Source organism: Tachypleus tridentatus, chromosome 12 (assembly GCF_004210375.1).
Source record: "Tachypleus tridentatus isolate NWPU-2018 chromosome 12, ASM421037v1, whole genome shotgun sequence".
In the NCBI taxonomy this organism is placed as follows: domain Eukaryota; kingdom Metazoa; phylum Arthropoda; class Merostomata; order Xiphosura; family Limulidae; genus Tachypleus; species Tachypleus tridentatus.
In genome coordinates, this window is record NC_134836.1 from 110,822,117 (window position 1) to 110,844,297 (window position 22,181).

General features: G+C 30.8%; 3 protein-coding genes and 1 long non-coding RNA gene across 37 annotated transcripts in view; 1 reads left to right on the forward strand and 3 right to left on the reverse strand.

Annotated features, from left to right (window-relative positions):
* LOC143235329 (exocyst complex component 6-like) overlaps positions 1–22,181 on the reverse strand; it is a 189,465-nt gene that overhangs the window by 75,240 nt on the left and 92,044 nt on the right. The window lies entirely within an intron of this gene.
* Positions 1–22,181, reverse strand: part of LOC143235328 (exocyst complex component 6-like) — a 95,943-nt gene that overhangs the window by 70,946 nt on the left and 2,816 nt on the right. For 5 of the 18 annotated variants that reach the window (XM_076473380.1, XM_076473377.1, XM_076473376.1 and 2 more), the window contains exons 3-4: positions 17,458–17,570; positions 11,224–14,641 (exon numbers count right to left, since the gene is read on the reverse strand). In XM_076473380.1, coding sequence (XP_076329495.1) covers positions 14,461–14,641; positions 17,458–17,570 — 294 coding nt within the window. In that variant the 3' untranslated portion in view covers positions 11,224–14,460. Of the gene's footprint in view, positions 1–11,223; positions 14,723–17,457; positions 17,571–18,612; positions 18,679–22,181 lie in introns of those variants that run through there. The other 13 variants (XR_013019041.1, XR_013019040.1, XR_013019048.1 and 10 more) reach the window with 8 other exon arrangements.
* Positions 4,821–12,221, reverse strand: LOC143235333 (uncharacterized). The gene is made up of 4 exons (XR_013019083.1): positions 12,082–12,221; positions 5,991–6,056; positions 5,751–5,804; positions 4,821–4,952 (listed from the first exon to the last, which is right to left on the reverse strand). It is a non-coding gene; the product is annotated as an uncharacterized LOC143235333 (long non-coding RNA).
* LOC143235331 (exocyst complex component 6-like) overlaps positions 9,742–22,181 on the forward strand; it is a 59,277-nt gene continuing 46,837 nt past the window's right edge. For 8 of the 17 annotated variants that reach the window (XR_013019054.1, XR_013019055.1, XR_013019051.1 and 5 more), the window contains exons 1-2: positions 9,752–10,236; positions 11,356–11,429. Coding sequence is in view for 8 of the 17 variants with exons in the window: in XM_076473399.1 (XP_076329514.1) it covers position 10,236; positions 11,356–11,429 (75 nt within the window). In the remaining 9 variants the exon portion in view is untranslated. Of the gene's footprint in view, positions 10,352–11,355; positions 11,430–22,181 lie in introns of all 17 variants that reach the window. The other 9 variants (XR_013019075.1, XR_013019062.1, XR_013019069.1 and 6 more) reach the window with 5 other exon arrangements.

Genomic DNA, 22,181 nt, shown 5'->3' on the forward strand with positions numbered 1-22,181 from the left:
ATCACTGCATAGTAGAATATGTGAAGAAATATTAGAATCTTCTCAGAAGATGTCAATTTCAAGCGCCATCTGCACTTGTAAATAACAAGCAAATAAATTTATCTTAAGCAATCTTTCAAAGTCACCCAGTCTTATGTTTTATTAAATATGTTACATATCGACTATTTTCTGCCATGATTTTACTGGCTGAATATTCTAGAACTACGGTTACGTGTGGTTAGATGAACAGAATTTTATGATCAGTGTTACATCATTCTTGGTTTTACCTATATAAGAATACCTGCCCTACAAGACAACTAACAGATTGCACATGATTTGATGAACGTTAAGAGAGAAGTCACTTATTTTACGGCAAGAGTTTCTAGTGAACAAAGTTCGGGAAACGTTACAGCTGTCGTTGTTCTAAGTATCAATATATCATGTAAAGCGGGCTGGCATGGCCAAGCGTATTAAGGCGTACGACTCGTAATCTGAGAGTCGCGGGTTCGAATCCCGGTCGCACCAAACATGCTCGCCCTTTCAGCCGTGGGTGCGTTATAATATTACGTTTAATACCACTATTCGTTGGTAAAAAGAATAACCCAAGAGTTGGCGGTGGATGGTGATGACTAGCTGCCTTCCCTCTCGTCTTACACTGCTAAATTATGGACGGCTAGCACAAAGCTACTCGAGGGCTATCAAAAATCGTAGCAAGAGTGTTGAAAGTGATTATTTAAGTTTGTTTGTATAATGTGGAATGTTTGTTTGTTTGCCACGTTATACAACCAAACTTAAATAATCACTTTTTTAAATCATTAAATATTAATTCACCAAATAAATTGAATAATAACTCTTAAACTAAACAGTTTTGTATATCCAAAAATATTAATTACTAATTTCAAATCATTCTTTCCCCAACTTGTGTGTCTACAGTGAAGTTATAAATTATAAAGCTTCTGTAATAAATAATCATTTTCTTTGAAACAAACATGGATTTTTAACGCGATAAAACAGGCAATTTTTAAATACTCTATAACTTTTATTTTCTATTTACATAGATTTTATTTTAATTTTTTTATCGATGTGAAGTTTGTGAAAATTCGGGACAAGAAAACATAAATCGAGTTCCACTGTCTCTTATTAGTGAAGAAAATCGTCCGATCATAGATGTTCTTCTGTTGTTGTCTTGCATCTGGCTTTCTAATTCGGTTAAACACTTGTCAAAAAATTCTTGTGGATCTAAATATGTTTCAGAGGCTTACTTTTCTCAATTTTTCTTTCTACTCTAGTCGTCGGAACACTCTGACTCTGATGATTTCCTTTCGTGAAACAAATCTTGCAGTTCTTTGAAGTAAAGAGGTCTCTTTGATTTATATTTCTTGAATTTTTTGTTACGTCTACAATGTGAAGGTACCTCCTTCCTTTTAGTTAACAGAGTTTCTGATATATATGAGATTATTGGTTGATATTTATGAGGCTGTATTGGTATAAAATATTTTGTATGTGATCCTTCAAGACTCGTGATAATGTTTGTTATTTCATTTGAGACATTACTATTTTGGATGTCCTTCCTGTTGGTAAAACATTCGCCTTTCTTTCTCTCTAAAAATAACAAGAATCAGGATAGGTTGATGTTAGTTATCATTATATAGAAATTACCTCTTGGAAGTTAATACAATGAAACTACCGATAACTGGGCTATATCAATTTAGTGGATATCAATTAAAATACGTTTTCGAACAACACTTTTATTGAAATATCCAAATTTTGAGCAAACTAATTGACTCTATAAATTGATTTCTAATAAGTAAAAAGGGAAGGAAATGTTTATCTTATGCATATCGAAATATTTACAACTTTACTTTGGGGAAACACTCTGTAGAAAGTATCATATTTTTCTAGCACTAAACAGAATAAAATGTAAACAATTACTAAGAAGCGTTATTAGAAATTTGAGAATTTCAAAAATAATCAAAATGAAAAAGAAATTGAAATAAAAAACGTTGGTACTAACAACTATACTTTTGAGAATGATAAATTGCGTGATGTATATTTTAATTTAGTTGCTGCAATTATCGAGAATTTCACTCTACGTTGTTCTTGTTGGTTTTTTTTATCAGAAAACTTCAAAACGGACTATCTGTGTCTGCTCGCCAAGAGCATTAATACCAGACTATTAGAGTTATAAGTATTCGGTCTTATTACTGGGCTGCACCAGATGTCCTTAATCTATAGGTGCCTCTGTATTTAAAATTCGAATATTTAATATTTGTTTGGAAGCAGTTTAACATCGAGATGGCGCTGCGAAATTCATCAATATCGATTTGAACTAAAACGCAAGAAGAATACAAACACGATAATCGAGTAACTTGGCGTCAATAATTGACTCACACTATGTATGACTCTTACAAGGTTGGGCCCGGCATGGCCAAGCCTGTTAAGGCGTTCGACTCGTAATCTGAGGATCATGGGTTCGCATCCCCGTCGCGCCAAACATGCTCGCCATTTCAGCCGTGGGGGCGTTATAATGTGCGGTGAATCCCACTTTTCGTTGGTAATAGAGTAGCCCAAGAGTTGGCGGTGGGTGGTGATGACTAGCTGCCTTCCCTCTACTCTTACACTGTTAAATTAGAGACGGCTAGCACAGATAGCCCTCGTGTAGCTTTGTGCGAAATTCAAAAAACAAACAAAACAATACTAAATTAGCAATTGTAGTATATGAAGGATGGAAGTCCTCACATTATACATCATACGTATATATATGTCTCTCTACTATTAAATGGAATAAGTACAACCCAACTTTACGAGGTAATGACTCATAAACAGAGTCATACAGTACAAATCTATAGAATAAACATTTATTAAAGGTTTGGAGACGGCTTGAATGGTGATGAAGAAAATGTTATTTTATACAAGTACTAGTCCACTGGACAGAATTTACGTAACTTCAGAATTAATGAAAAGTCATCTAACGACATGAAGAATTGTCTCCCTTATATGTGACCAGATCAATGAAAACCATGAGATAAAATACTGATAAAACGCCTTCCTTTCCCCGTAGCGGGCTTAGAACTATAATTTGAAATAGCTTCTTTCCAAGTGGAACCGTTTTAAAATGGCCATATTAGAAGCATCTTTCATATATCTTCCCAAATGTTAATACAGTAAAAATATGTAATTTTTACAATTTTGTTGTTCATACATTTCACTTTATACTTTGAGTACATAGATTAACAAGAATCTCAGGTTATACTTTTGTTGCTAAGCGACATGGCATAAAGTTGTTGTATTCCTATACCAAGTTAAGATTCATCCGTAACTGTGTCAATAGCGCAATAGCTGTGAAAACACATGACTCATAAACAGATTCAATAGAGTACAACAATTTCGAAAATGTTTTCAGATGGCTGCAATGATAAAGAAGAAACCTGTGTTATATGTATATATCTACACACAACGTCTCGAGAAGTTGTTATCAAGTATCCATTTAAACCGACTGCAATTTCCTTCTAAAAATCGATACCGCACCATTGAATTGAAACGTTTCTTATGAGGTGGAAGATTAGAGTGTAAAGTTTATAGCCTTAATATATTATATTCATAACGGTGTCTAAACTTCACGCAGAACACCAGCATAAAAATGTATAGAAAGTAAGTAAACATATGTGACTGAAGGTACATTACATTCTTGTTATCTTCGTCTATTTGTGCTCTACCCACCACAGCTATCGATAGCCGGTTTCTAGCATTGTAAGTCCCAGACACTCGGTATGAAATGTGATGACATTTCCCGTTATCACAATACTTACTTCAGGAAGATGAAAATTCGGAACTTTTTTGGCCCTCTTCTCTTTTACACTTTTATATTTTCTCTTCTCGTTTCTGATAACAGACTGATCTTCATCTTTTTGTGGTACAAGTGAATATTTAATTTTTGTTCTGTCATCTTTATTCGCATGGTCTTCTCTGTTCTCTGATTTTACTGCTTCACATCCACAACAATTACACTTCCAAATAATGACACTACAAAAAAAAGCGCGAATAAATAACATAGATGATTTAATTTGACTGTTATTTGTACATTAGTGTTATGTCAATTAAAAATGGAATATAATTATAATCTAGAAATAATAATGTTTAACAACGACAGCCACAGATACGTTCTCTCTCAGTGGAACGTCAGTAAGTATATGAACATATAACACTAAAATAGGCGGGTTCAGTTCCCCACGGTGGAGATGACAAGTAGTCCCCTGCTGCATTTCTTTAAAATAAAGTTAACAAATGTAAACAGGAATAAAATGTTATGGCTTAGAGGGATAATTTAATAATTATTATACTTGCTGATAAATTTCAATTTTAAGACCATATTGAAATAAACTGGAAATCATTAATTAGTTAAAGAACTATTTTGAATGAAAATGCCTTTTATATTTATCTCAAGTACTCGAATTGTAATAGTTTAGGTTACCCATATTTTCACGTTTCAATTTCAAGTATTTCTACTGACACGCACAATACCTTGAGGTATTTACATATAAAAAACAGGTTGAACAATAACATACTTACAAGGAATGTTTTTCATCAGAAGAACTTGTAATATTGTAAAAAGTGATCCACAATTTAAGCTTTAAGTGAATTTCCACACTTAAAATACACTTTTTTGTAAACTAATGATGCTAATTTCTCCTTACATATTTCTTATTAATGCAAGCGTTTGTAACCCTTTGATTATTTATCATTCTAATTAAAATAAAGTAACTAACTTTTTTTTTTATTTCTCAGCCCCTATAAATTCATTATTAAGTATATACACACATGGTTCAACTATTAATAACATAGAAATTATATTAAGATCTATTCAACAAAACATAAAAAAATACTGTTTTGTTCTTGCCTTAAAGAAATGAACAATAGTGGTACTCCTACTGCAACAGTTACCAATGGAATCGGATATTCTAACATGGATGGTGCTGAAATGGAAAAATACAAGTTAAAAAGAAAGTTAGTTTTGTGCAATTGTCACATGACTGACCACCATTACAGCATATATATATATTCGTAACAATGCAAAAGTGACGAGTTCTCAGACTTCCAAGGATGTATGATTGTTGACACTGACTTACTAGCAATTTGTAAACTGAATATTGTTTATATGTTTCTCTATTCAAAGAAATCTGTAATTAGTGTGTAAATGAACTACAAACGAAAGAGAATATATTGGAAACTATCGGTAACAATTCGAAGCGAAAGTGCATGGACGGTTGTTTTGTTGTAAACAAATCTAAAACTCTGCTCTAGACAACAAGTTTTTCTAAAATAGTCAAGGTTTAAATAATACAACAATACTAGGAGGAGGAAAATACTTTTGACATACAATTACTGATCCAAAAAACTTACTTCAGACAACAGAAAAGCTCAAACTGTGAACAGTGAATTAGTGGGAATGATAGACTTGGTTTGGTGAATCATGTTTTACCTAAGTTGCTATGAGTGGTGAAATGGTAAGAGATTTATTATTTAGAATAGAAAATAATGTCCACAATGTACTGGAATATTATAAGAGATCGGGTCTTCACACATTACTACATTTTTTACCTTCATGAATAAGGGATTGAAGAAATTTAATGGGAAGAAAGAACAACACGCGTCAATACAAACATCGCCACAGTAATATTTTTACATCACGACATTTTGTCACCATCCTTTCCACACATATTGTCTCACGTTAAAGGTACGTTTTACGTAATTTTATATGTAGCATAACTTACTTTTCTTTGGAGAAGGAACGTATGTTTCTTCCTCCGTTTCTGTTTGACTTGGATCTGAGAAAAAAGTTTGAAATATAAACAATGTTAACAATTAAAAACAAAATAATGGATGAAGTATATAATAACTAATTTACTGCTTACTTTGTTCAAAACATTTTTTCCTTTTTCGATTTATTTAAAAACTAGAATTCACAAATACTGATCACACATATAAACGCTTTAAAGGAAAGCACAACTTACAACACAGGTTATTTCTCAGTGTGAATCCTTCAGGACATTGGTGGTTTTCATTAGGTTGTACGCATGCTAAAATAAAGTATAATATTTTTTGTAGTTCAAGTATTGTTGACATAATAAATAATATTTTGCACTATTTGTTTGGAATTTAGCATAACACTACATCATGCGCTATCTATGCTCTGCCCATCACGGATATCGAAACCCGGTTTCTAGCATTGGAAGCACGCAGACATTTTGCTGGGCCACTAGGGGAATTTTTGACCTGATATGACACTTTAGGCTCATAACAAATTATTAACTACTTTTCTTCGTGAAAGCTCATACACTGGAAATCCTGTAAGGTATAAACAAAATCTAACAAATATAGTTGATGGCTTATCTTGTTCTTTATCTACTGTATCGTAAGTCACAGGAAGTTTCAAATCAATGTATTTTCATAATTAATAATAAATAAGGATTTACAATGCTAAAGTTGAGGGTTCGATTTCCCCTCGGTAGGTACAGCGGATATCTCTTTGAAGCTTTGCTATATGAAAAACGCAAATTTTGGTAATTAAAGGCCCGGCATGGCCAGATGTGTAAAGGCATTCGACTCGTAATCTGAGGGTCGCATGTTCGAATCCCTATCACATCAAACGTGCTCGCCCTTTCAGCCGTGCTATAACGTGACGGTCAATCCTACTATTCGTTGCTAAAAGAGTAGCCCAAGAGTTGGCGGTGTGTGGTGATGACTAGCTGCCTTCCCTCTCGTCTTGCACTGCTAACTTAGGGACGGCTAGCGCAGATAGCCTTGTGAAGTTTTCCGCGGAATTCAAAAACAAACAATCGTAATTAAAAATATATACAACATGACTGACAGAACAATAAAGTGAAGCGTGAAAGAGAACATAAACTAAAAAAATTAAAATTATTTTCGAAATCATGCGTGTTTTCTGCTTTACGGAATAACGAATAAACAACATGCAGTGCTGTATTTATTCTTGAATTTTTTTTTCATTAATATGTGACGTGTTTAATATTAACTTCCAACAAATGAAGATGTCTACCCAGATCAGAATTAAAGATATGCTCAGTAACAGATATAGTTAATCAAATAAGCTCTTCAAACTTTCTTATTTCAAATGATAAGAATGTATTGTTTCATCGCTTGGATGTGAAAAGTGGCTAAACAATGTCTCTGAATACCAGAACTTACTGTGTGTTTGTAACAAAAGAAACATTTTTCTGCTATAACACTGTAGCACTTTATAATTTCAATATTTTCACAGACGATTAAAGAAATCATTCAACACTTTTTATTTTTTAAATTATTTGTTCTATGACTTGTAAAGAAAACAACAAAACCTTTCTAATTTCTAACATAAGGTTATCTCGTTTTCTGACTTCACGGAATGTCTAATTTCATTAATTGTGTAATGCTATTGATTACATTTATTCATCTATATATATATGTATTTAGTTATTGTATATAATAATAATAAACCAAAAATTATTTCGTAATGATAAATTTATATCCAGACAAGTTTGATTTTCAACGTTTTAACACCTCAGGTTTAACGCGGAAACAATGGCGGTGAGCTGTATGTGGGTAGTTGGAAAGGTAATTTCATGGATTTTGGAAAATTAATGTACAATCATTAAATATATATCGAACTTATAACACTTTACATAAATTGTAGTAAAAATGGATGGAATCCGATTCATAATATAAAGTGTGTTTTTTTTAACTTCTAAACACTACCAAAATCGATTCTTATAGGCATTTACCTTCCAAGAAATGAGTGATGGAAATTGGTTTGTGTGCTTTTATCTCCCAGTTTCTTGAGTATTCAATAATGCACTTATAAGTACCGGCATCAGAAATATCAAATTTATCAATCATCAAATCACCCGTGGCTTTGTTTATGCGAATTTTCTCGTCATCTGTTTCTATTACACCGTATGGGCCAAACCAATAATACCTGAAAACATCAAAGGTATAACATTTGATCTTATAGTTGTCAGGGACACATGGAATAAGCTGTGGGGCGCCAAGTATAATATTTTCGGGTTTAAGTTTTATGTGCCCAGGCACTGCTATTGTTACAGCATATAATGCCATAAAAAGCAATGTTTTGAAAAAGAACTTCACCATCTCAAAATCTTAAAGTTTCCTTGCAGTAGTATGTTAAACGTTTTACAAAATGTCTCCTAATTATCTGCGTTGCTAAGATACTGTTTCATTGTTATATTATAATAAATATTGTAATGACGTAAGAACCACAAACAATATGTCATATAAGTTACGGAGTTACCGATTAACCACTAAAAGCTGATAAAGTTACGGAGTTACGGAATAAACGCTAAAAGCTGACAAAGTACAGAAACTAAAAGGTGTGAAATTTATGATGAGGCTACAGAAACCACAATTCCATTTTAAACAGCTTTGATATGAATATAAAATATACAAATTCAAAAATGTGTGAAAAAAACATCTAATGTTTACGTTATTTTTATTACAAAATAAGATATTGTTGTTTCCCAACATGCTTAGAGGCAACAAAGAAACACCACGAACAATATATCATAAAAGTTACGGGTTGCGGATTAAACACTAAAACTGATAAAAGTTACGGATTAAACACCAAAAGCTGACAAAATACAGAAACTAAAAGGTGTGAAATTTATGATGAGGCTACAGAAACCACAATTCCATTTTTAAACAGCTTTGATTTGAATTTAAAATATACAAATTCAAAAATGTGTGAAAAAACCTAATGTTTACGTTATTTTATTTCAAAATAAGGTATTGTTGTTTCACAATAATACTTGCTAAATAATCACAGTTATTGTTGTGAAAATAGTTCAAACAACTCGCCTGGCAGGTAAATTACATAACTTAAAAACAAGCCTCTGAAAGACTCAAACCACACTTTTATCTTGCAATTCACATGTGATGTTGCAGTCTGGAAGAGTGCCGAAAAACATATAACAGCAAGAAATGGCCACTACTAAACAGTATAGAATTTTAACTGCAGTAAGTGGAGAATTAAAATAAATGCGCACAAAATACAAGTCATATTATTTACAAAATCGTACAAAAAGAAAACAAATTAATATATTAATATTACAGTTATATCTAAACGTGACTCTTTTACAAGTAACAATACAAAGGACCTGGCATGGCCTAGCGCGGTAAGGTGTGCGCTTCGTAATCTGAGGATCTCGGGTTCGCGCCCGCGTCGCGCCACACATGCTCGCACTCCCAGCCGTGGTGGCGTTATAATATGCGGTCAATCCCACTTTTCGTTGGTAAAAGAGTACCCCAAGAGTTGACGGTGGGTGGTGATGACTAGCTGCCTTCCCTCTAGTCTAATTCTTTAGACTCAAGGTGTGTCCTTTGTACTCTTCCAAAGGGTGCTTCTTTTCTTCCCTTGCACCAATTCAGTGTGTGATTCTATCTGATTATATAAGCACAGCTGATGTACCATTTTAGAAGTTAGTTTTTCTATACATAAAATGTACTTCCTCTCCACTCAAAATGAGTGCTTCAATTCTCCACTAAAACTCAAAACAGTAATTTGATAGAACTGAATAGAGGAAGTTGCACGTATAATGAGTGTATAGCACTTTCCTTTGAGGAGGATTATCCATGATAATTTGCATGAGAGACATTAAAATGAGTGATTTCCAAAGGATGGGAGGAAAAGGCTTGTGGCATGTTTTCTTCCTTTTTGTCACATAGAGGGCAGCACTAAATGAGACTAGTTACATGAAATACATTTTCAGTATAGGAAACATAACTTTCACTGTTGCCATGGTTAATATCTTATTTTGTTGAAAATCACCTATATTTTCATGAAAATTGGGATCATCTAGAAATTTTTCCCTCTCTTCAGTATATTTTCTTGGCCTCCAAATTAACAAGGCTCCTTATATCCAATTTTATATTGTAAGCCTCGATATGGATGTATCATCCAGTTGTAAAAGAGACCCAAGGCATCTCTCAGTCCTAACTTGTTAATTTGGAGGCCAAAAAAGATCCTGGATGGAGGGAAAAATTTCTAGAAGATCCCAAAATATTAAAGAGTCAGTGAGTTTAATACAAAGGTAGATAAAAAAGATTGAAGTAGGTGATGCAACTTTGAACATTTTACAGTTTTAAGTCATCTTTATCATACTAATAAGATATAGTGTATAATGTAAGCCAGTGGTGAAAAGGAAAGGATGGTTTTCTGTGGACAAATATTTAGTCCCATCTCTTAAAGTAAGGTGTACTTTTTCTGAATTCAGCTTGATAGTGAGGATGAATCACATATATTAACCTGGTTTTGCTTGTGTTATTCAGTTGTTATACTAGTGAGGTACAATGGATGTATAATGTAAGTACTGTGGTTCCTGGGACACAAACAGCATAGCATAAAGATAGACTTTAATACAATAACAGTTTCCTTACTTGACTATTTTCCGTATATTACAACAAAGGAATTTCTGTTGAATTAGACAATGACTGAAGATGGAATTTGGTCATTTAGCAAACACATCATGCTATGATCTTTTTATGGATGATTTATGGACAAAATTGAAAGTGCTTTTGTTGTTATTTTTTAAAGCTTTTAACATGTGGGAAAATAAGGTTAACACAGTATATGCAAATCAAGAAATTTTAAGAGTTTGGAAAATTTGTACCTTATGGACCATCACACTTTAATGTTATTACCTTAAAATTGAAACTGTTTATTTAAACCACATCTGAAACATAAAACCATTTTTATCAAAATCTAATTTCAAAGATACCCAAGAATAATTAACTTCTTAAAGTTTTAGGTCAATTAGGAATTGTATTTTTTTAATGAAATTTAGTTTTCTGTGAAGAGATTTATTTTTTGTTGTTGATTAATTAATGAAATTCTTATTGTAGTTTTGTTCTTATTTATTTTTCAGTTGTGTAAATAATCAGAATACTTAATACTTTTACACAGTATTATTTGTTTAAGGGTTAATTTATCTTTTAAGAACAATTTTCAGGCTTCCTGCTGCTCTTGGAACTATTTCATTGTAAATCATGTTCAGTTTTGATGGCCATAATAATGCATTATTATGAAAATACTTCTTTCATTGTAGTAAGTTTCTACAAAATGAGGTCAATCTTATTCCACACATTTTGATAAACTTTTCACATAATCTCCACTGCATTTGGAGGTTGGCTTTCTAGACTATATTTAAGCAGATCAAAGACAAAAATGAAACAGCATTTTATACTTCAATAAAACTGAATTGTGTTGGCAATCCAAATATTTTATGTTAAGGCCTTCAAAACAAATACAGATAATAATTATTTACTAATGGATATAAACTAAACTGAGTTCTTTTTCGTCTTCAATAGTGTTTGCTAATTCAGAACCTGTTAGAGGGTTTGAAGAAGGTGCACTCCAGATGTGCTTTGCTGATCTTAGGCAGGTTAGTAAGCCTTTACAAAAGTCTACTATTTAAGTTCATATTAAAAGATATTACAAGTAATGTAAACATTGCTTTTGGACTAAATACATTTTATGTGGTTGCTGTAGAATAGTCATTAATATTGTATACGTATGTAACATAGGCATACATTATGTATATAGATATGTAATTAACAGTTACATTATGGAAGACATTAAACCTTGAAGAATGATATATGCTCATAGGAAGAAAAGTATGCAACTCTCATGAAATGCCTTTCAAAAATGAAACTAGTTAATGAAAATATTTCCTTAAAACTTGATAACAAACTTTCATTAAAGTAAGTAGTTTCAGCAAAAGTTTTATTTTGTAAATATTTTTTGGATTTTTCTAATAAAAATTCATTATTTAATGTAGTTATTTACACTTGGACTCTGAGTAGTTCACATGCAGAGTAATTTTTATATAAAGAATACTTTTTACCTTACAGTTTTTATATTTCATTTGCATAACCTCTAGAACCTCATAAATGAACATCAGTTGTTGTTTTTTAAGGTAAATGTTTGTACTTTATTTTCTCTTTTATGCACTGTATTACTAACTCTATTTATCATCATCAACAGAGAGTGCAGGGAGATGTTTTTCAAATTAACAAATAAAAATGTGTACATACCTTTTACATCTTTATAGAAATTTATTAGTATAGTCATCTTTTTCACATATTCGTAATTTAACGTCTTTATCTTTTCGTTTATAGTTTATTTTTAACTCTCCTTTAAAATTCTTTGTCACTATTTATTCTGATATGTTAACTGATACCAATAGGCCTTTTATGAAGATGTTATTTTGACAAATTCCCCACATAGGTGTGTTGCAAAAACAGGATGGCTGTTATGGATACCATCTTGTTTATAAAGCTTTCACAATCCATGTAACAAGTTAAGCTTATGAAAACCATTAAATCACTCAAATATGATTTTTAAAACATAAATTATACATAGTCAACTAAAATATAAAAATTAGATTTAAGTACAGTTCAACTGTCTCTAACTATAGTATTTTGAAGTAACAAACCACTGTAAGTGCTGTAGACAATAGTACTGCAGGCTGTTACTTCTAGTTTAGAACAAAAACTGTTCACCAATTTCATAATAACTGTTGGTGGAGTGGAGTGTAAACTGAGCTCTTTATAACAGCTTTGTACACTTGTATTAACTAATTACTTGTACATCATAAATTTGTTTCCAGTGTATAGAAGATTGGCATAGCACCCATAAAAGGCTGTAAAAATCTATTTCTGTCAATGCATACAACTGTCAAGATGCCAATGTGTTTTTACATGTCCTTTTAAGACATACGATATATGCAGTCTTAGAACTGAATCCACTGCAAGCTTATGTGTTTAGTCAGTTTCTGTTAAATTGGAGATTTTTTTTTTATATAATTTGGATCATGTGACAAGCAAACTATGTGAGCAAAATATTTATTTTAAATGTTTCTGTTGTAACAAAGAATTAAAACTTGGATAACATAAACATTAAATTATATACTATAATGTTAATTTCATTCACATGCATGGATTGTAAAGATGTTAAATTAAATTTTGTACATAATTCAGTAATTTGCATATAAATTAATTTTAAAATGCTGCTGTTCTGATCAGATAAACAGATATGGCTTTCAGTGTTATTTTGTTTATCAACACTACTCATCATTGAGTTTCTGATGTGAGTACTTAAGACTATGTCATTTAAATGCTTCTGTGTGCATTTTAATCTGGAATTTTTTTGCCTGTTGGCTTCAGTCAAGAACACTTTTTATATATCTGGGAACCAAATATATACACGAGATTTACATTCATTGTCAGTGACAGCCCTCAATGTATTTATGGCATTTGTACTTTTGATTATAAATGTCGCATACATGTTTGTAATTGATACATTTTTTGTTGACTTTGCTCTCTTGAACTTCGAGGAATCCAGTTATATGTCTTATCACAGCTGTAAGTGAGAGTGACTTATTTTGTCACGTAATTCTTGGAATTGTGATTTCTTCATGAAGTTATTTGCTTTTATTCTCTTTTTTTATATTTTTTTCTGTTGACTAATTCACTGGACTTTTCTACAGGCTTTAAAAGAATTTCAAAGTAATTGTTAATCAGATTGTTTACTTCTGCTATAATTATTTTGGTGAACTTTGTATTTGGTCATTCTAATTTGCTTGAGAAACATCTCTAGAATACTTTAGAATCCTCTTTTCTTAGTCTTGCCTGAAACATCAGTCTAGTCTAGTTATCTGAATGGTAAATGGTGAACAAGTTTTTGTATTTGTCTAGTTCATCCCATAGTTCTGATGCTCGTGAACTGTCATAGTTAGTAACCTGTATGGTCACTTTAGTCTGATTGTTAATTGAGAACTTTTTATTAACTACTAGATACTAGTTACTCATTACTTTTTATCCTGTGTTTTGACTAATAATCTGCTTCCATATTCTTGGAAATACTTTGTGTTTCTGTACAAATGTTGATACACTAATTGCAGAATCAAGTACTGAATATACTCTCAAGAAAGAAAACATTTTACCAATTCATCTAAAGTTAGTGTGAAAACTGTGCTTTTACATAATGAGAACACTAAGCCATTGGTTCCTGTTATTAATGCTGTGAACATAATAGAACATGCAGCTTATACCTGAAGCAATCAAATATCCACTACTGCTAAGTCTATAAAGTGAGTATACCAAACACTGTAGCTTTTTGTCTGTCTGGGATAGCCAATATCATAAAATTCATTTCAAAAAGAAGGAATGGCCAGTGAGAGAGAATTACATTGTAGGAAAACAGAAAGTTGAGTTCCAACTTTCAGTGAATCATCAAGATATGTTTCTTCCCTCATTCCATCTATCTTATAAGTTTCAAAAAGTTAGTGAAGTAAAAACTAAAAGGTGGCATCTTTGTTGGGCCACACATTTGGGAAGTGCTGATGAATGGTGATTTTGAAACATTACTCAGTTAGAAAGAACTTACTGTGGGGAAATCACTCAAACTGGTTGTTAAAATTTTCTTAGGAATTTACAGAGATGAAAACTATGTTGTGACGATTTATGATATCCCTGAGAACTAGAGGAGAACTGGGTCCAAGATGTCACTAAAGTTACACTTCTCACACTTTTAATTAAGCAGATCCAGGTGCAGTGAGCAATAATCTTGGTGAGCACTTCCCTTAAGATATGTCTGTAATAGAACAGTAACATCAAGAAAGACAGTGGAATCCTGTGATGATGGAAGATTACTGTTGATTCTTATAGCATGAAACTAAAAACATACATAAAAGATGCAACAAGTCAGTCAGGTATTTTGTAAAAAGAAATAAATAATAATACCATGATCAAAGTTTTAAACATAGCTTAAGTGTATTTTCAGTATATAATTACATATTGTTTTTGAACATTCTTAAATGCAATTTTCAATAAATAAATAAAGTTATCAGAGAGAGTTATTTTCACAATATATAAGAATATTTAGAATAAACCTAACATAACTGAAAAACTAGAGGTGATCAGTAATATTCAACAATCAGGATCAACAAACTACTCATGAACAGTTGTATTTTTATTGTGGTGGAGAAGCTTCTTTTGTGCACAGTGTAACTTCTAAACACATATAATTACTGTGACTCAAACACTTATATGCTTTACATGTTTCTAAAAATTACTTTGATTGAATGACTTAATGATATTTCAACACATAAACAAAAAACATGAATTTTATCTCATAAGTACAACTCAAAACTGATAGTTAAAACCATATATAACTTCTATTATAAAGAAGCTTACACATAGAACAACCTTAAATATAAAATTTTCAAAATTACTTACAGATCAACCTATACAAAATATATACTTCATGATATTCCTATTCTTAGTTATACCAACTAACAAGACATGCTTTAAGAGATATGAGGTGTTCTTTCATTATAAAAATCCCAGACACCTAGTTATCATAAAAAAAAGGTTAAGGAAAACTATCGTATTTATATGCAAGAAAGTATCAATTAATTGTGTAAATTTGTGGTAAGCACTGTTAAATATATGAATAAACACACTTTCTGAATTTAAGTGGTTTTCTATTAAATGAAACTAATTATGGCTTAAATTAACTAACACATTCATGATTATTAACTTCAAAATGTAAAATAGAATTTTAGTTATAAACATACCATAAATTTAAAATTTTATATCTATCTACCTTAGAAAAATAATATATTGATAATATTTATCTACTTTGTATTCAATGTTTTATTGCTGTCACAACACGTGGAGATGAAAATCTAAGAACGTTTATTTAATTTGAAGCATTGGAACCTATCATCTTGTGAATATGTGCAAATTGTATGCATGTATGATTAACTGACTACACAACAGACATTCAACTATTATTAAACTCTTGACAGTTAAAACTGATTCATTAATAATTATGGTATTAATACAGAGAATTCTCAAGTTATGTCTAATATATTACTGTGATAAAAAACATCTACGGAGAGAAACTTTTTGGTAATAAAATCTACAACTGTTTCCAACTTCTGATCAAAACAAAATACCTATATAGTTCAAATAAAAATTAAACAAGTAATGAATATTATATACGTCTAACATACCACCATACTTATGATGATTAGAACGTATTGATCCATCTGTCATGGTACCTCTATGCAAGCAAAATTTTTGCTATAATCCCAAACACAAGATTCAGCTAGCTTAGAAGGTTTAGTTTTGTTCTGAACACATATCTTAAGATAACAATGCAAAATAATCCTCATAAACAAATATGTATATATATCAAACAATTTAACCAATACTAAAAATAAACTAACATTAAAGAAAGAAAAAATAAAACATTACTTTATTCACAGTCTACAACTATTTATCATCTTACCGTCATTCTTTCTAGATTTATATTTACACCTGTCAAAGGCTCGTTGAGAAACTAAATAAGACTTAAATTTTAATTTAAAAAATGAAACTTGACATCTTGCAGGACTTGTCTTGGGGTAAGACATCAATAGTATCAGGTTTCTTAAGGGCAACATATGACTAGGTAACTAAACATACAACTTTCATCAATAGTATCAGGTATCTTAAGGACAACATATGACTAGGTAACTAAACATACAACTTTCATCAATAGTATCAGGTTTTTTAAGGGCAACATATGACTAGGTAACTGAACATACAACTTTCATCAATGGTATCAGGTATCTTAAGGACAACATATAACTAGGTAACTAAACATTCAACTTTCATCAATAGTATCAGGTTTCTTAAGGACAACATATAACTAGGTAACTAAACATACAACTTTCATCAATAGTATCAGGTTTCTTAAGGGCAACATATGACGAGGTAACTAAACATACAACTTTCATCAACAGTATCAGGTTTCTTAAGGACAACATATGACTAGGTAACTAAACATACAACTTTCATCAATGGTAACATGTATCTTAAGGACAACATATAACTAGGTAACTAAACATACAACTTTCATCAACAGTATCAGGTTTCTTAAGGACAACATATGACTAGGTAACTAAACATACAACTTTCATCAATAGTATCAGGTTTCTTAAGGACAACATATGACTAGGTAACTAAACATACAACTTTCATCAATAGTATCAGGTATCTTAAGGACAACATATGACTAGGTACCTAAACACAACTTTCATCAATAGTATCAGGTTTCTTAAGGACAACATATGACTAGGTAACTAAACACAACTTTCATCAATAGTATCAGGTATCTTAAGGACAACATATAACTAGGTAACTAAACATACAACTTTCACCAATAGTATCAGGTATCTTAAGGACAACATATGACTAGGTAACTAAACATACAACTTTTCAGGTGACTATACGTTTTCTTTTTCCTTTTTTAAAAATCAAAAGATGCATAATAATTATTGGAAAGACTAACAATTTATAATAAAGCAGTATATAGTGACATTTAAAATTAACTTTGATTTACTTTTATGTTCCACTTACTTTTTAAGCAGAACTACAGCAACTTGTGGGTTTACCCTTAAATACTTGCTATTTTCTTGTCCATAGTCATGAAAGTAGGTTGACCAGTCCCATGTCATGAAAAGATCTAGAAGCTATTGGAAAATATAACTACAAATATTCTGCAAGATAAATTCCAGTGCACCAAAATAAAGTAAACTGCTATACGTATATTAACTAACAAAAATTACAAGAAAAAGGAATTGTACACCATAAGTCAGAAAGTAATAATAAGAAATCAGTTTTAGTGAAAGGAGACTGATGGACTCTGTGACTAAACTAAAATAACTGGAAGATGTGATATTCAAAAATATATATAACTATTTTACATAGTAGAGTTTCCACAGTTAATATATCTTTAATTATGTTTGTTTGTTTGTGTTTGAATTTCATGCAATGCTACACGAGGGCTATCTGCACTAGACATCCCTAATTTAGAAGTCTAAAACAAGACGGAAGTCAGCTAGCTATCCCTAATTTAACAGTGTAAGACTAGAGGGAATTACGTACTTTAAATACTACACATTCACACTCAGACACAACTAGCTATCATCTGATCTTAACATTGGTAATAGAAGGCATATTTAATGGCCTAAATATAAGCATTGGGTGTAAAACGTTATTGTAACAAAGGCTTAGTTGAAATGCTACTCCATTGAAACCATTGGTAACTTTTATCTTACTTTTGTCTATACCTCAATGTTAATAAACAACTGAAAAAAATAGAAATAAAATGCTATTTAACTTATTGTGGTGCAATAAGTGAGCCTAGGGTATTATTTGTTTTATAATTAAGCTTAAAAATGTACTGTGCAATAACTTACTCTGAGCTCAATAAAGACAAAATATCAATTCTAAATCTAAATAATTTCTGAATTAAATTGTTTTGTTGTATCACCAAATTTAACAATAAAAAACAAACCAATATGTATATTAAACATTCACAACATAAATACCATGGTTGACCTAACAATATTAATTGGTAGTTTTGTTACAAAACAATGATATAAATTGTAGACCATTACTATTAAAACAAAGAAGCATGACACAAACTGTTTATTATATATATTAACACCAGAGGGACATTTAGAGTGTTCCTTCTACCACACACATTATAATCTTTAACACTGTAAATACCTGACAGCCATAAAGCTTCTTATTTCCAAAGAATGCAACATGTAGATCTTCAATGTTTTCAGTTTACTAAAATGTTCAGTTAAAATAAAGTTATTTCAATTTGTAAGTCTATCTCATGCTACGTTTATCATTTTTATAAAGTACTTCATAACTTAATGTTTCATGAAAAATTCAAAATCTTCCTATTAACAGTAAGCAGAGCCAATCTTTATACATATACTCAAAAGGTGATATACAAAACTGTAACTTTTATCTCTGTATTTCTATTGACTGATGGAACTTTTAGGTGAATGGGTCTATTCAGATACCAAAAACAATTTTGAATCTATTCAATGTTACACAGGGTGGCTTTCAAATGCATTACTAAACTTTTGTAAAAGAAATAGCAATAACTAACATACTGAGCAAGAGCAAGAATTTAAACTGAACAAAATACACTATTCATTTCAAGCAGGCTAAACTAGCCTAACAATCCTTTGACTGTTTATGTACATGTAAAACTGAATGAGTGCTTAAATCTTTATCAGTACTACATATAACCCAATAAAGGTGACATAAAATATTTTAAGTAGATTGACAATTCTTTTTTAGGATAATAAAGAGCAATGATTAGTAGGGCACATTACAAGTACAGATGTTGATGTCATTTATGTCAATAATAACAGAAGACATTCCTGTCATGGGTAGATGTACATAAAAAAATGTGTGCATTACATGAAAGATGGCAGTGACAACAGTTAAAAAGATGTTAAAACAGTTTTCACAGAACAGAAAAATAAAAAAATAAAAAGGAACGGAAATTACAGAAAATGATAATGTAAAGAAATATATAGGAAACAATACTTATATACGGGAAATAGGAAAATGAATAAAAATATAGGTGATATTAATATATAGGAAATAATACTAATATACGAGAAATAGAAAAATGAATAAAAATACAGATGATATTAATATTAATATATAGGAAACAATACTAATATACGGTAAATAGAAAAATAAATAAAAATATAGGTGATATTAATATATAGGAAACAATACTAATATACATGAAATAGCAAAATGAATTAAAATATAGGTGATATTAATATATAGGAAACAATACTAATATACAGGAAATAGAAAAATGAATTAAAATACAGGTAATATTAATAAAAAAATAAAAATAAATTACAAAGTTGTTTTGAAATTTTTTAAAGAGATGCACAAAGGTCATTAATTCTAGGACTGAGAATGATATCATACTGTTATAGATGTTAACAGTGCTATCCAATAAACATCCTTAATTTCTTTCTAAAAGTGGAAAAGATTCACAAATAACAATGAACAGTTATGTTGAAACTTGAGAAAATTAAATAACCTTAAACAATATCAAACCTAACGAAGGACAGTTGCTTGAAACACTAGTTAAATAATGTAACTGTTTTTGTCCTTTTTTAACTTTAGGTGTTTATAAAAACAATATTTCTTTTGTGAAGTAAGAGAGGATTCCATATACCAGCACAGTGCTTCCTTGTACCTAGAAAAGCATGAGACCTGTACAAGTAAATCTTTATACAACCTTCCCTAACAATGGCTACTGACCAATAAAAGCCAGCCTATTAACATGAGACACACACAAGATCATCCTCTAATACAAAGAAAAAGCAATATGCAACAAAATTCACATAATACAAACATGAAACTCCCTTGAGTTAAAAAAAGAAAACAGACCTCCATGATGGTCACTGAATATTAAAACTACTGTATATATATCAACCAGTCTCTGCATCAAGAAGACTAATGATTGATTTTCAGCCACGACCACTAAATAAATAGTTCTGTGACATTTCCAAGAATATGGAAGCAGATTATTAGTCAAAACACAGGATAAAAAGTAATGAGTAACTAGTATCTAGTAGTTAATAAAAAGTTCTCAATTAACAATCAGACTAAAGTGACCATACAGGTTACTAACTATGACAGTTCACGAGCATCAGAACTATGGGATGAACTAGACAAATACAAAAACTTGTTCACCATTTACCATTCAGATAACTAGACTAGACTGATGTTTCAGGCAAGACTAAGAAAAGAGGATTCTAAAGTATTCTAGAGATGTTTCTCAAGCAAATTAGAATGACCAAATACAAAGTTCACCAAAATAATTATAGCAGAAGTAAACAATCTGATTAACAATTACTTTGAAATTCTTTTAAAGCCTGTAGAAAAGTCCAGTGAATTAGTCAACAGAAAAAATATAAAAAAAGAGAATAAAAGCAAATAACTTCATGAAGAAATCACAATTCCAAGAATTACGTGACAAAATAAGTCACTCTCACTTACAGCTGTGATAAGACATATAACTGGATTCCTCGAAGTTCAAGAGAGCAAAGTCAACAAAAAATGTATCAATTACAAACATGTATGCGACATTTATAATCAAAAGTACAAATGCCATAAATACATTGAGGGCTGTCACTGACAATGAATGTAAATCTCGTGTATATATTTGGTTCCCAGATATATAAAAAGTGTTCTTGACTGAAGCCAACAGGCAAAAAAATTCCAGATTAAAATGCACACAGAAGCATTTAAATGACATAGTCTTAAGTACTCACATCAGAAACTCAATGATGAGTAGTGTTGATAAACAAAATAACACTGAAAGCCATATCTGTTTATCTGATCAGAACAGCAGCATTTTAAAATTAATTTATATGCAAATTACTGAATTATGTACAAAATTTAATTTAACATCTTTACAATCCATGCATGTGAATGAAATTAACATTATAGTATATAATTTAATGTTTATGTTATCCAAGTTTTAATTCTTTGTTACAACAGAAACATTTAAAATAAATATTTTGCTCACATAGTTTGCTTGTCACATGATCCAAATTATATAAAAAAAAATCTCCAATTTAACAGAAACTGACTAAACACATAAGCTTGCAGTGGATTCAGTTCTAAGACTGCATATATCGTATGTCTTAAAAGGACATGTAAAAACACATTGGCATCTTGACAGTTGTATGCATTGACAGAAATAGATTTTTACAGCCTTTTATGGGTGCTATGCCAATCTTCTATACACTGGAAACAAATTTATGATGTACAAGTAATTAGTTAATACAAGTGTACAAAGCTGTTATAAAGAGCTCAGTTTACACTCCACTCCACCAACAGTTATTATGAAATTGGTGAACAGTTTTTGTTCTAAACTAGAAGTAACAGCCTGCAGTACTATTGTCTACAGCACTTACAGTGGTTTGTTACTTCAAAATACTATAGTTAGAGACAGTTGAACTGTACTTAAATCTAATTTTATATTTTAGTTGACTATGTATAATTTATGTTTTAAAATCATATTTGAGTGATTTAATGGTTTTCATAAGCTTAACTTGTTACATGGATTGTGAAAGCTTTATAAACAAGATGGTATCCATAACAGCCATCCTGTTTTGCAACACACCTATGTGGGGAATTTGTCAAAATAACATCTTCATAAAAGGCCTATTGGTATCAGTTAACATATCAGAATAAATAGTGACAAAGAATTTTAAAGGAGAGTTAAAAATAAACTA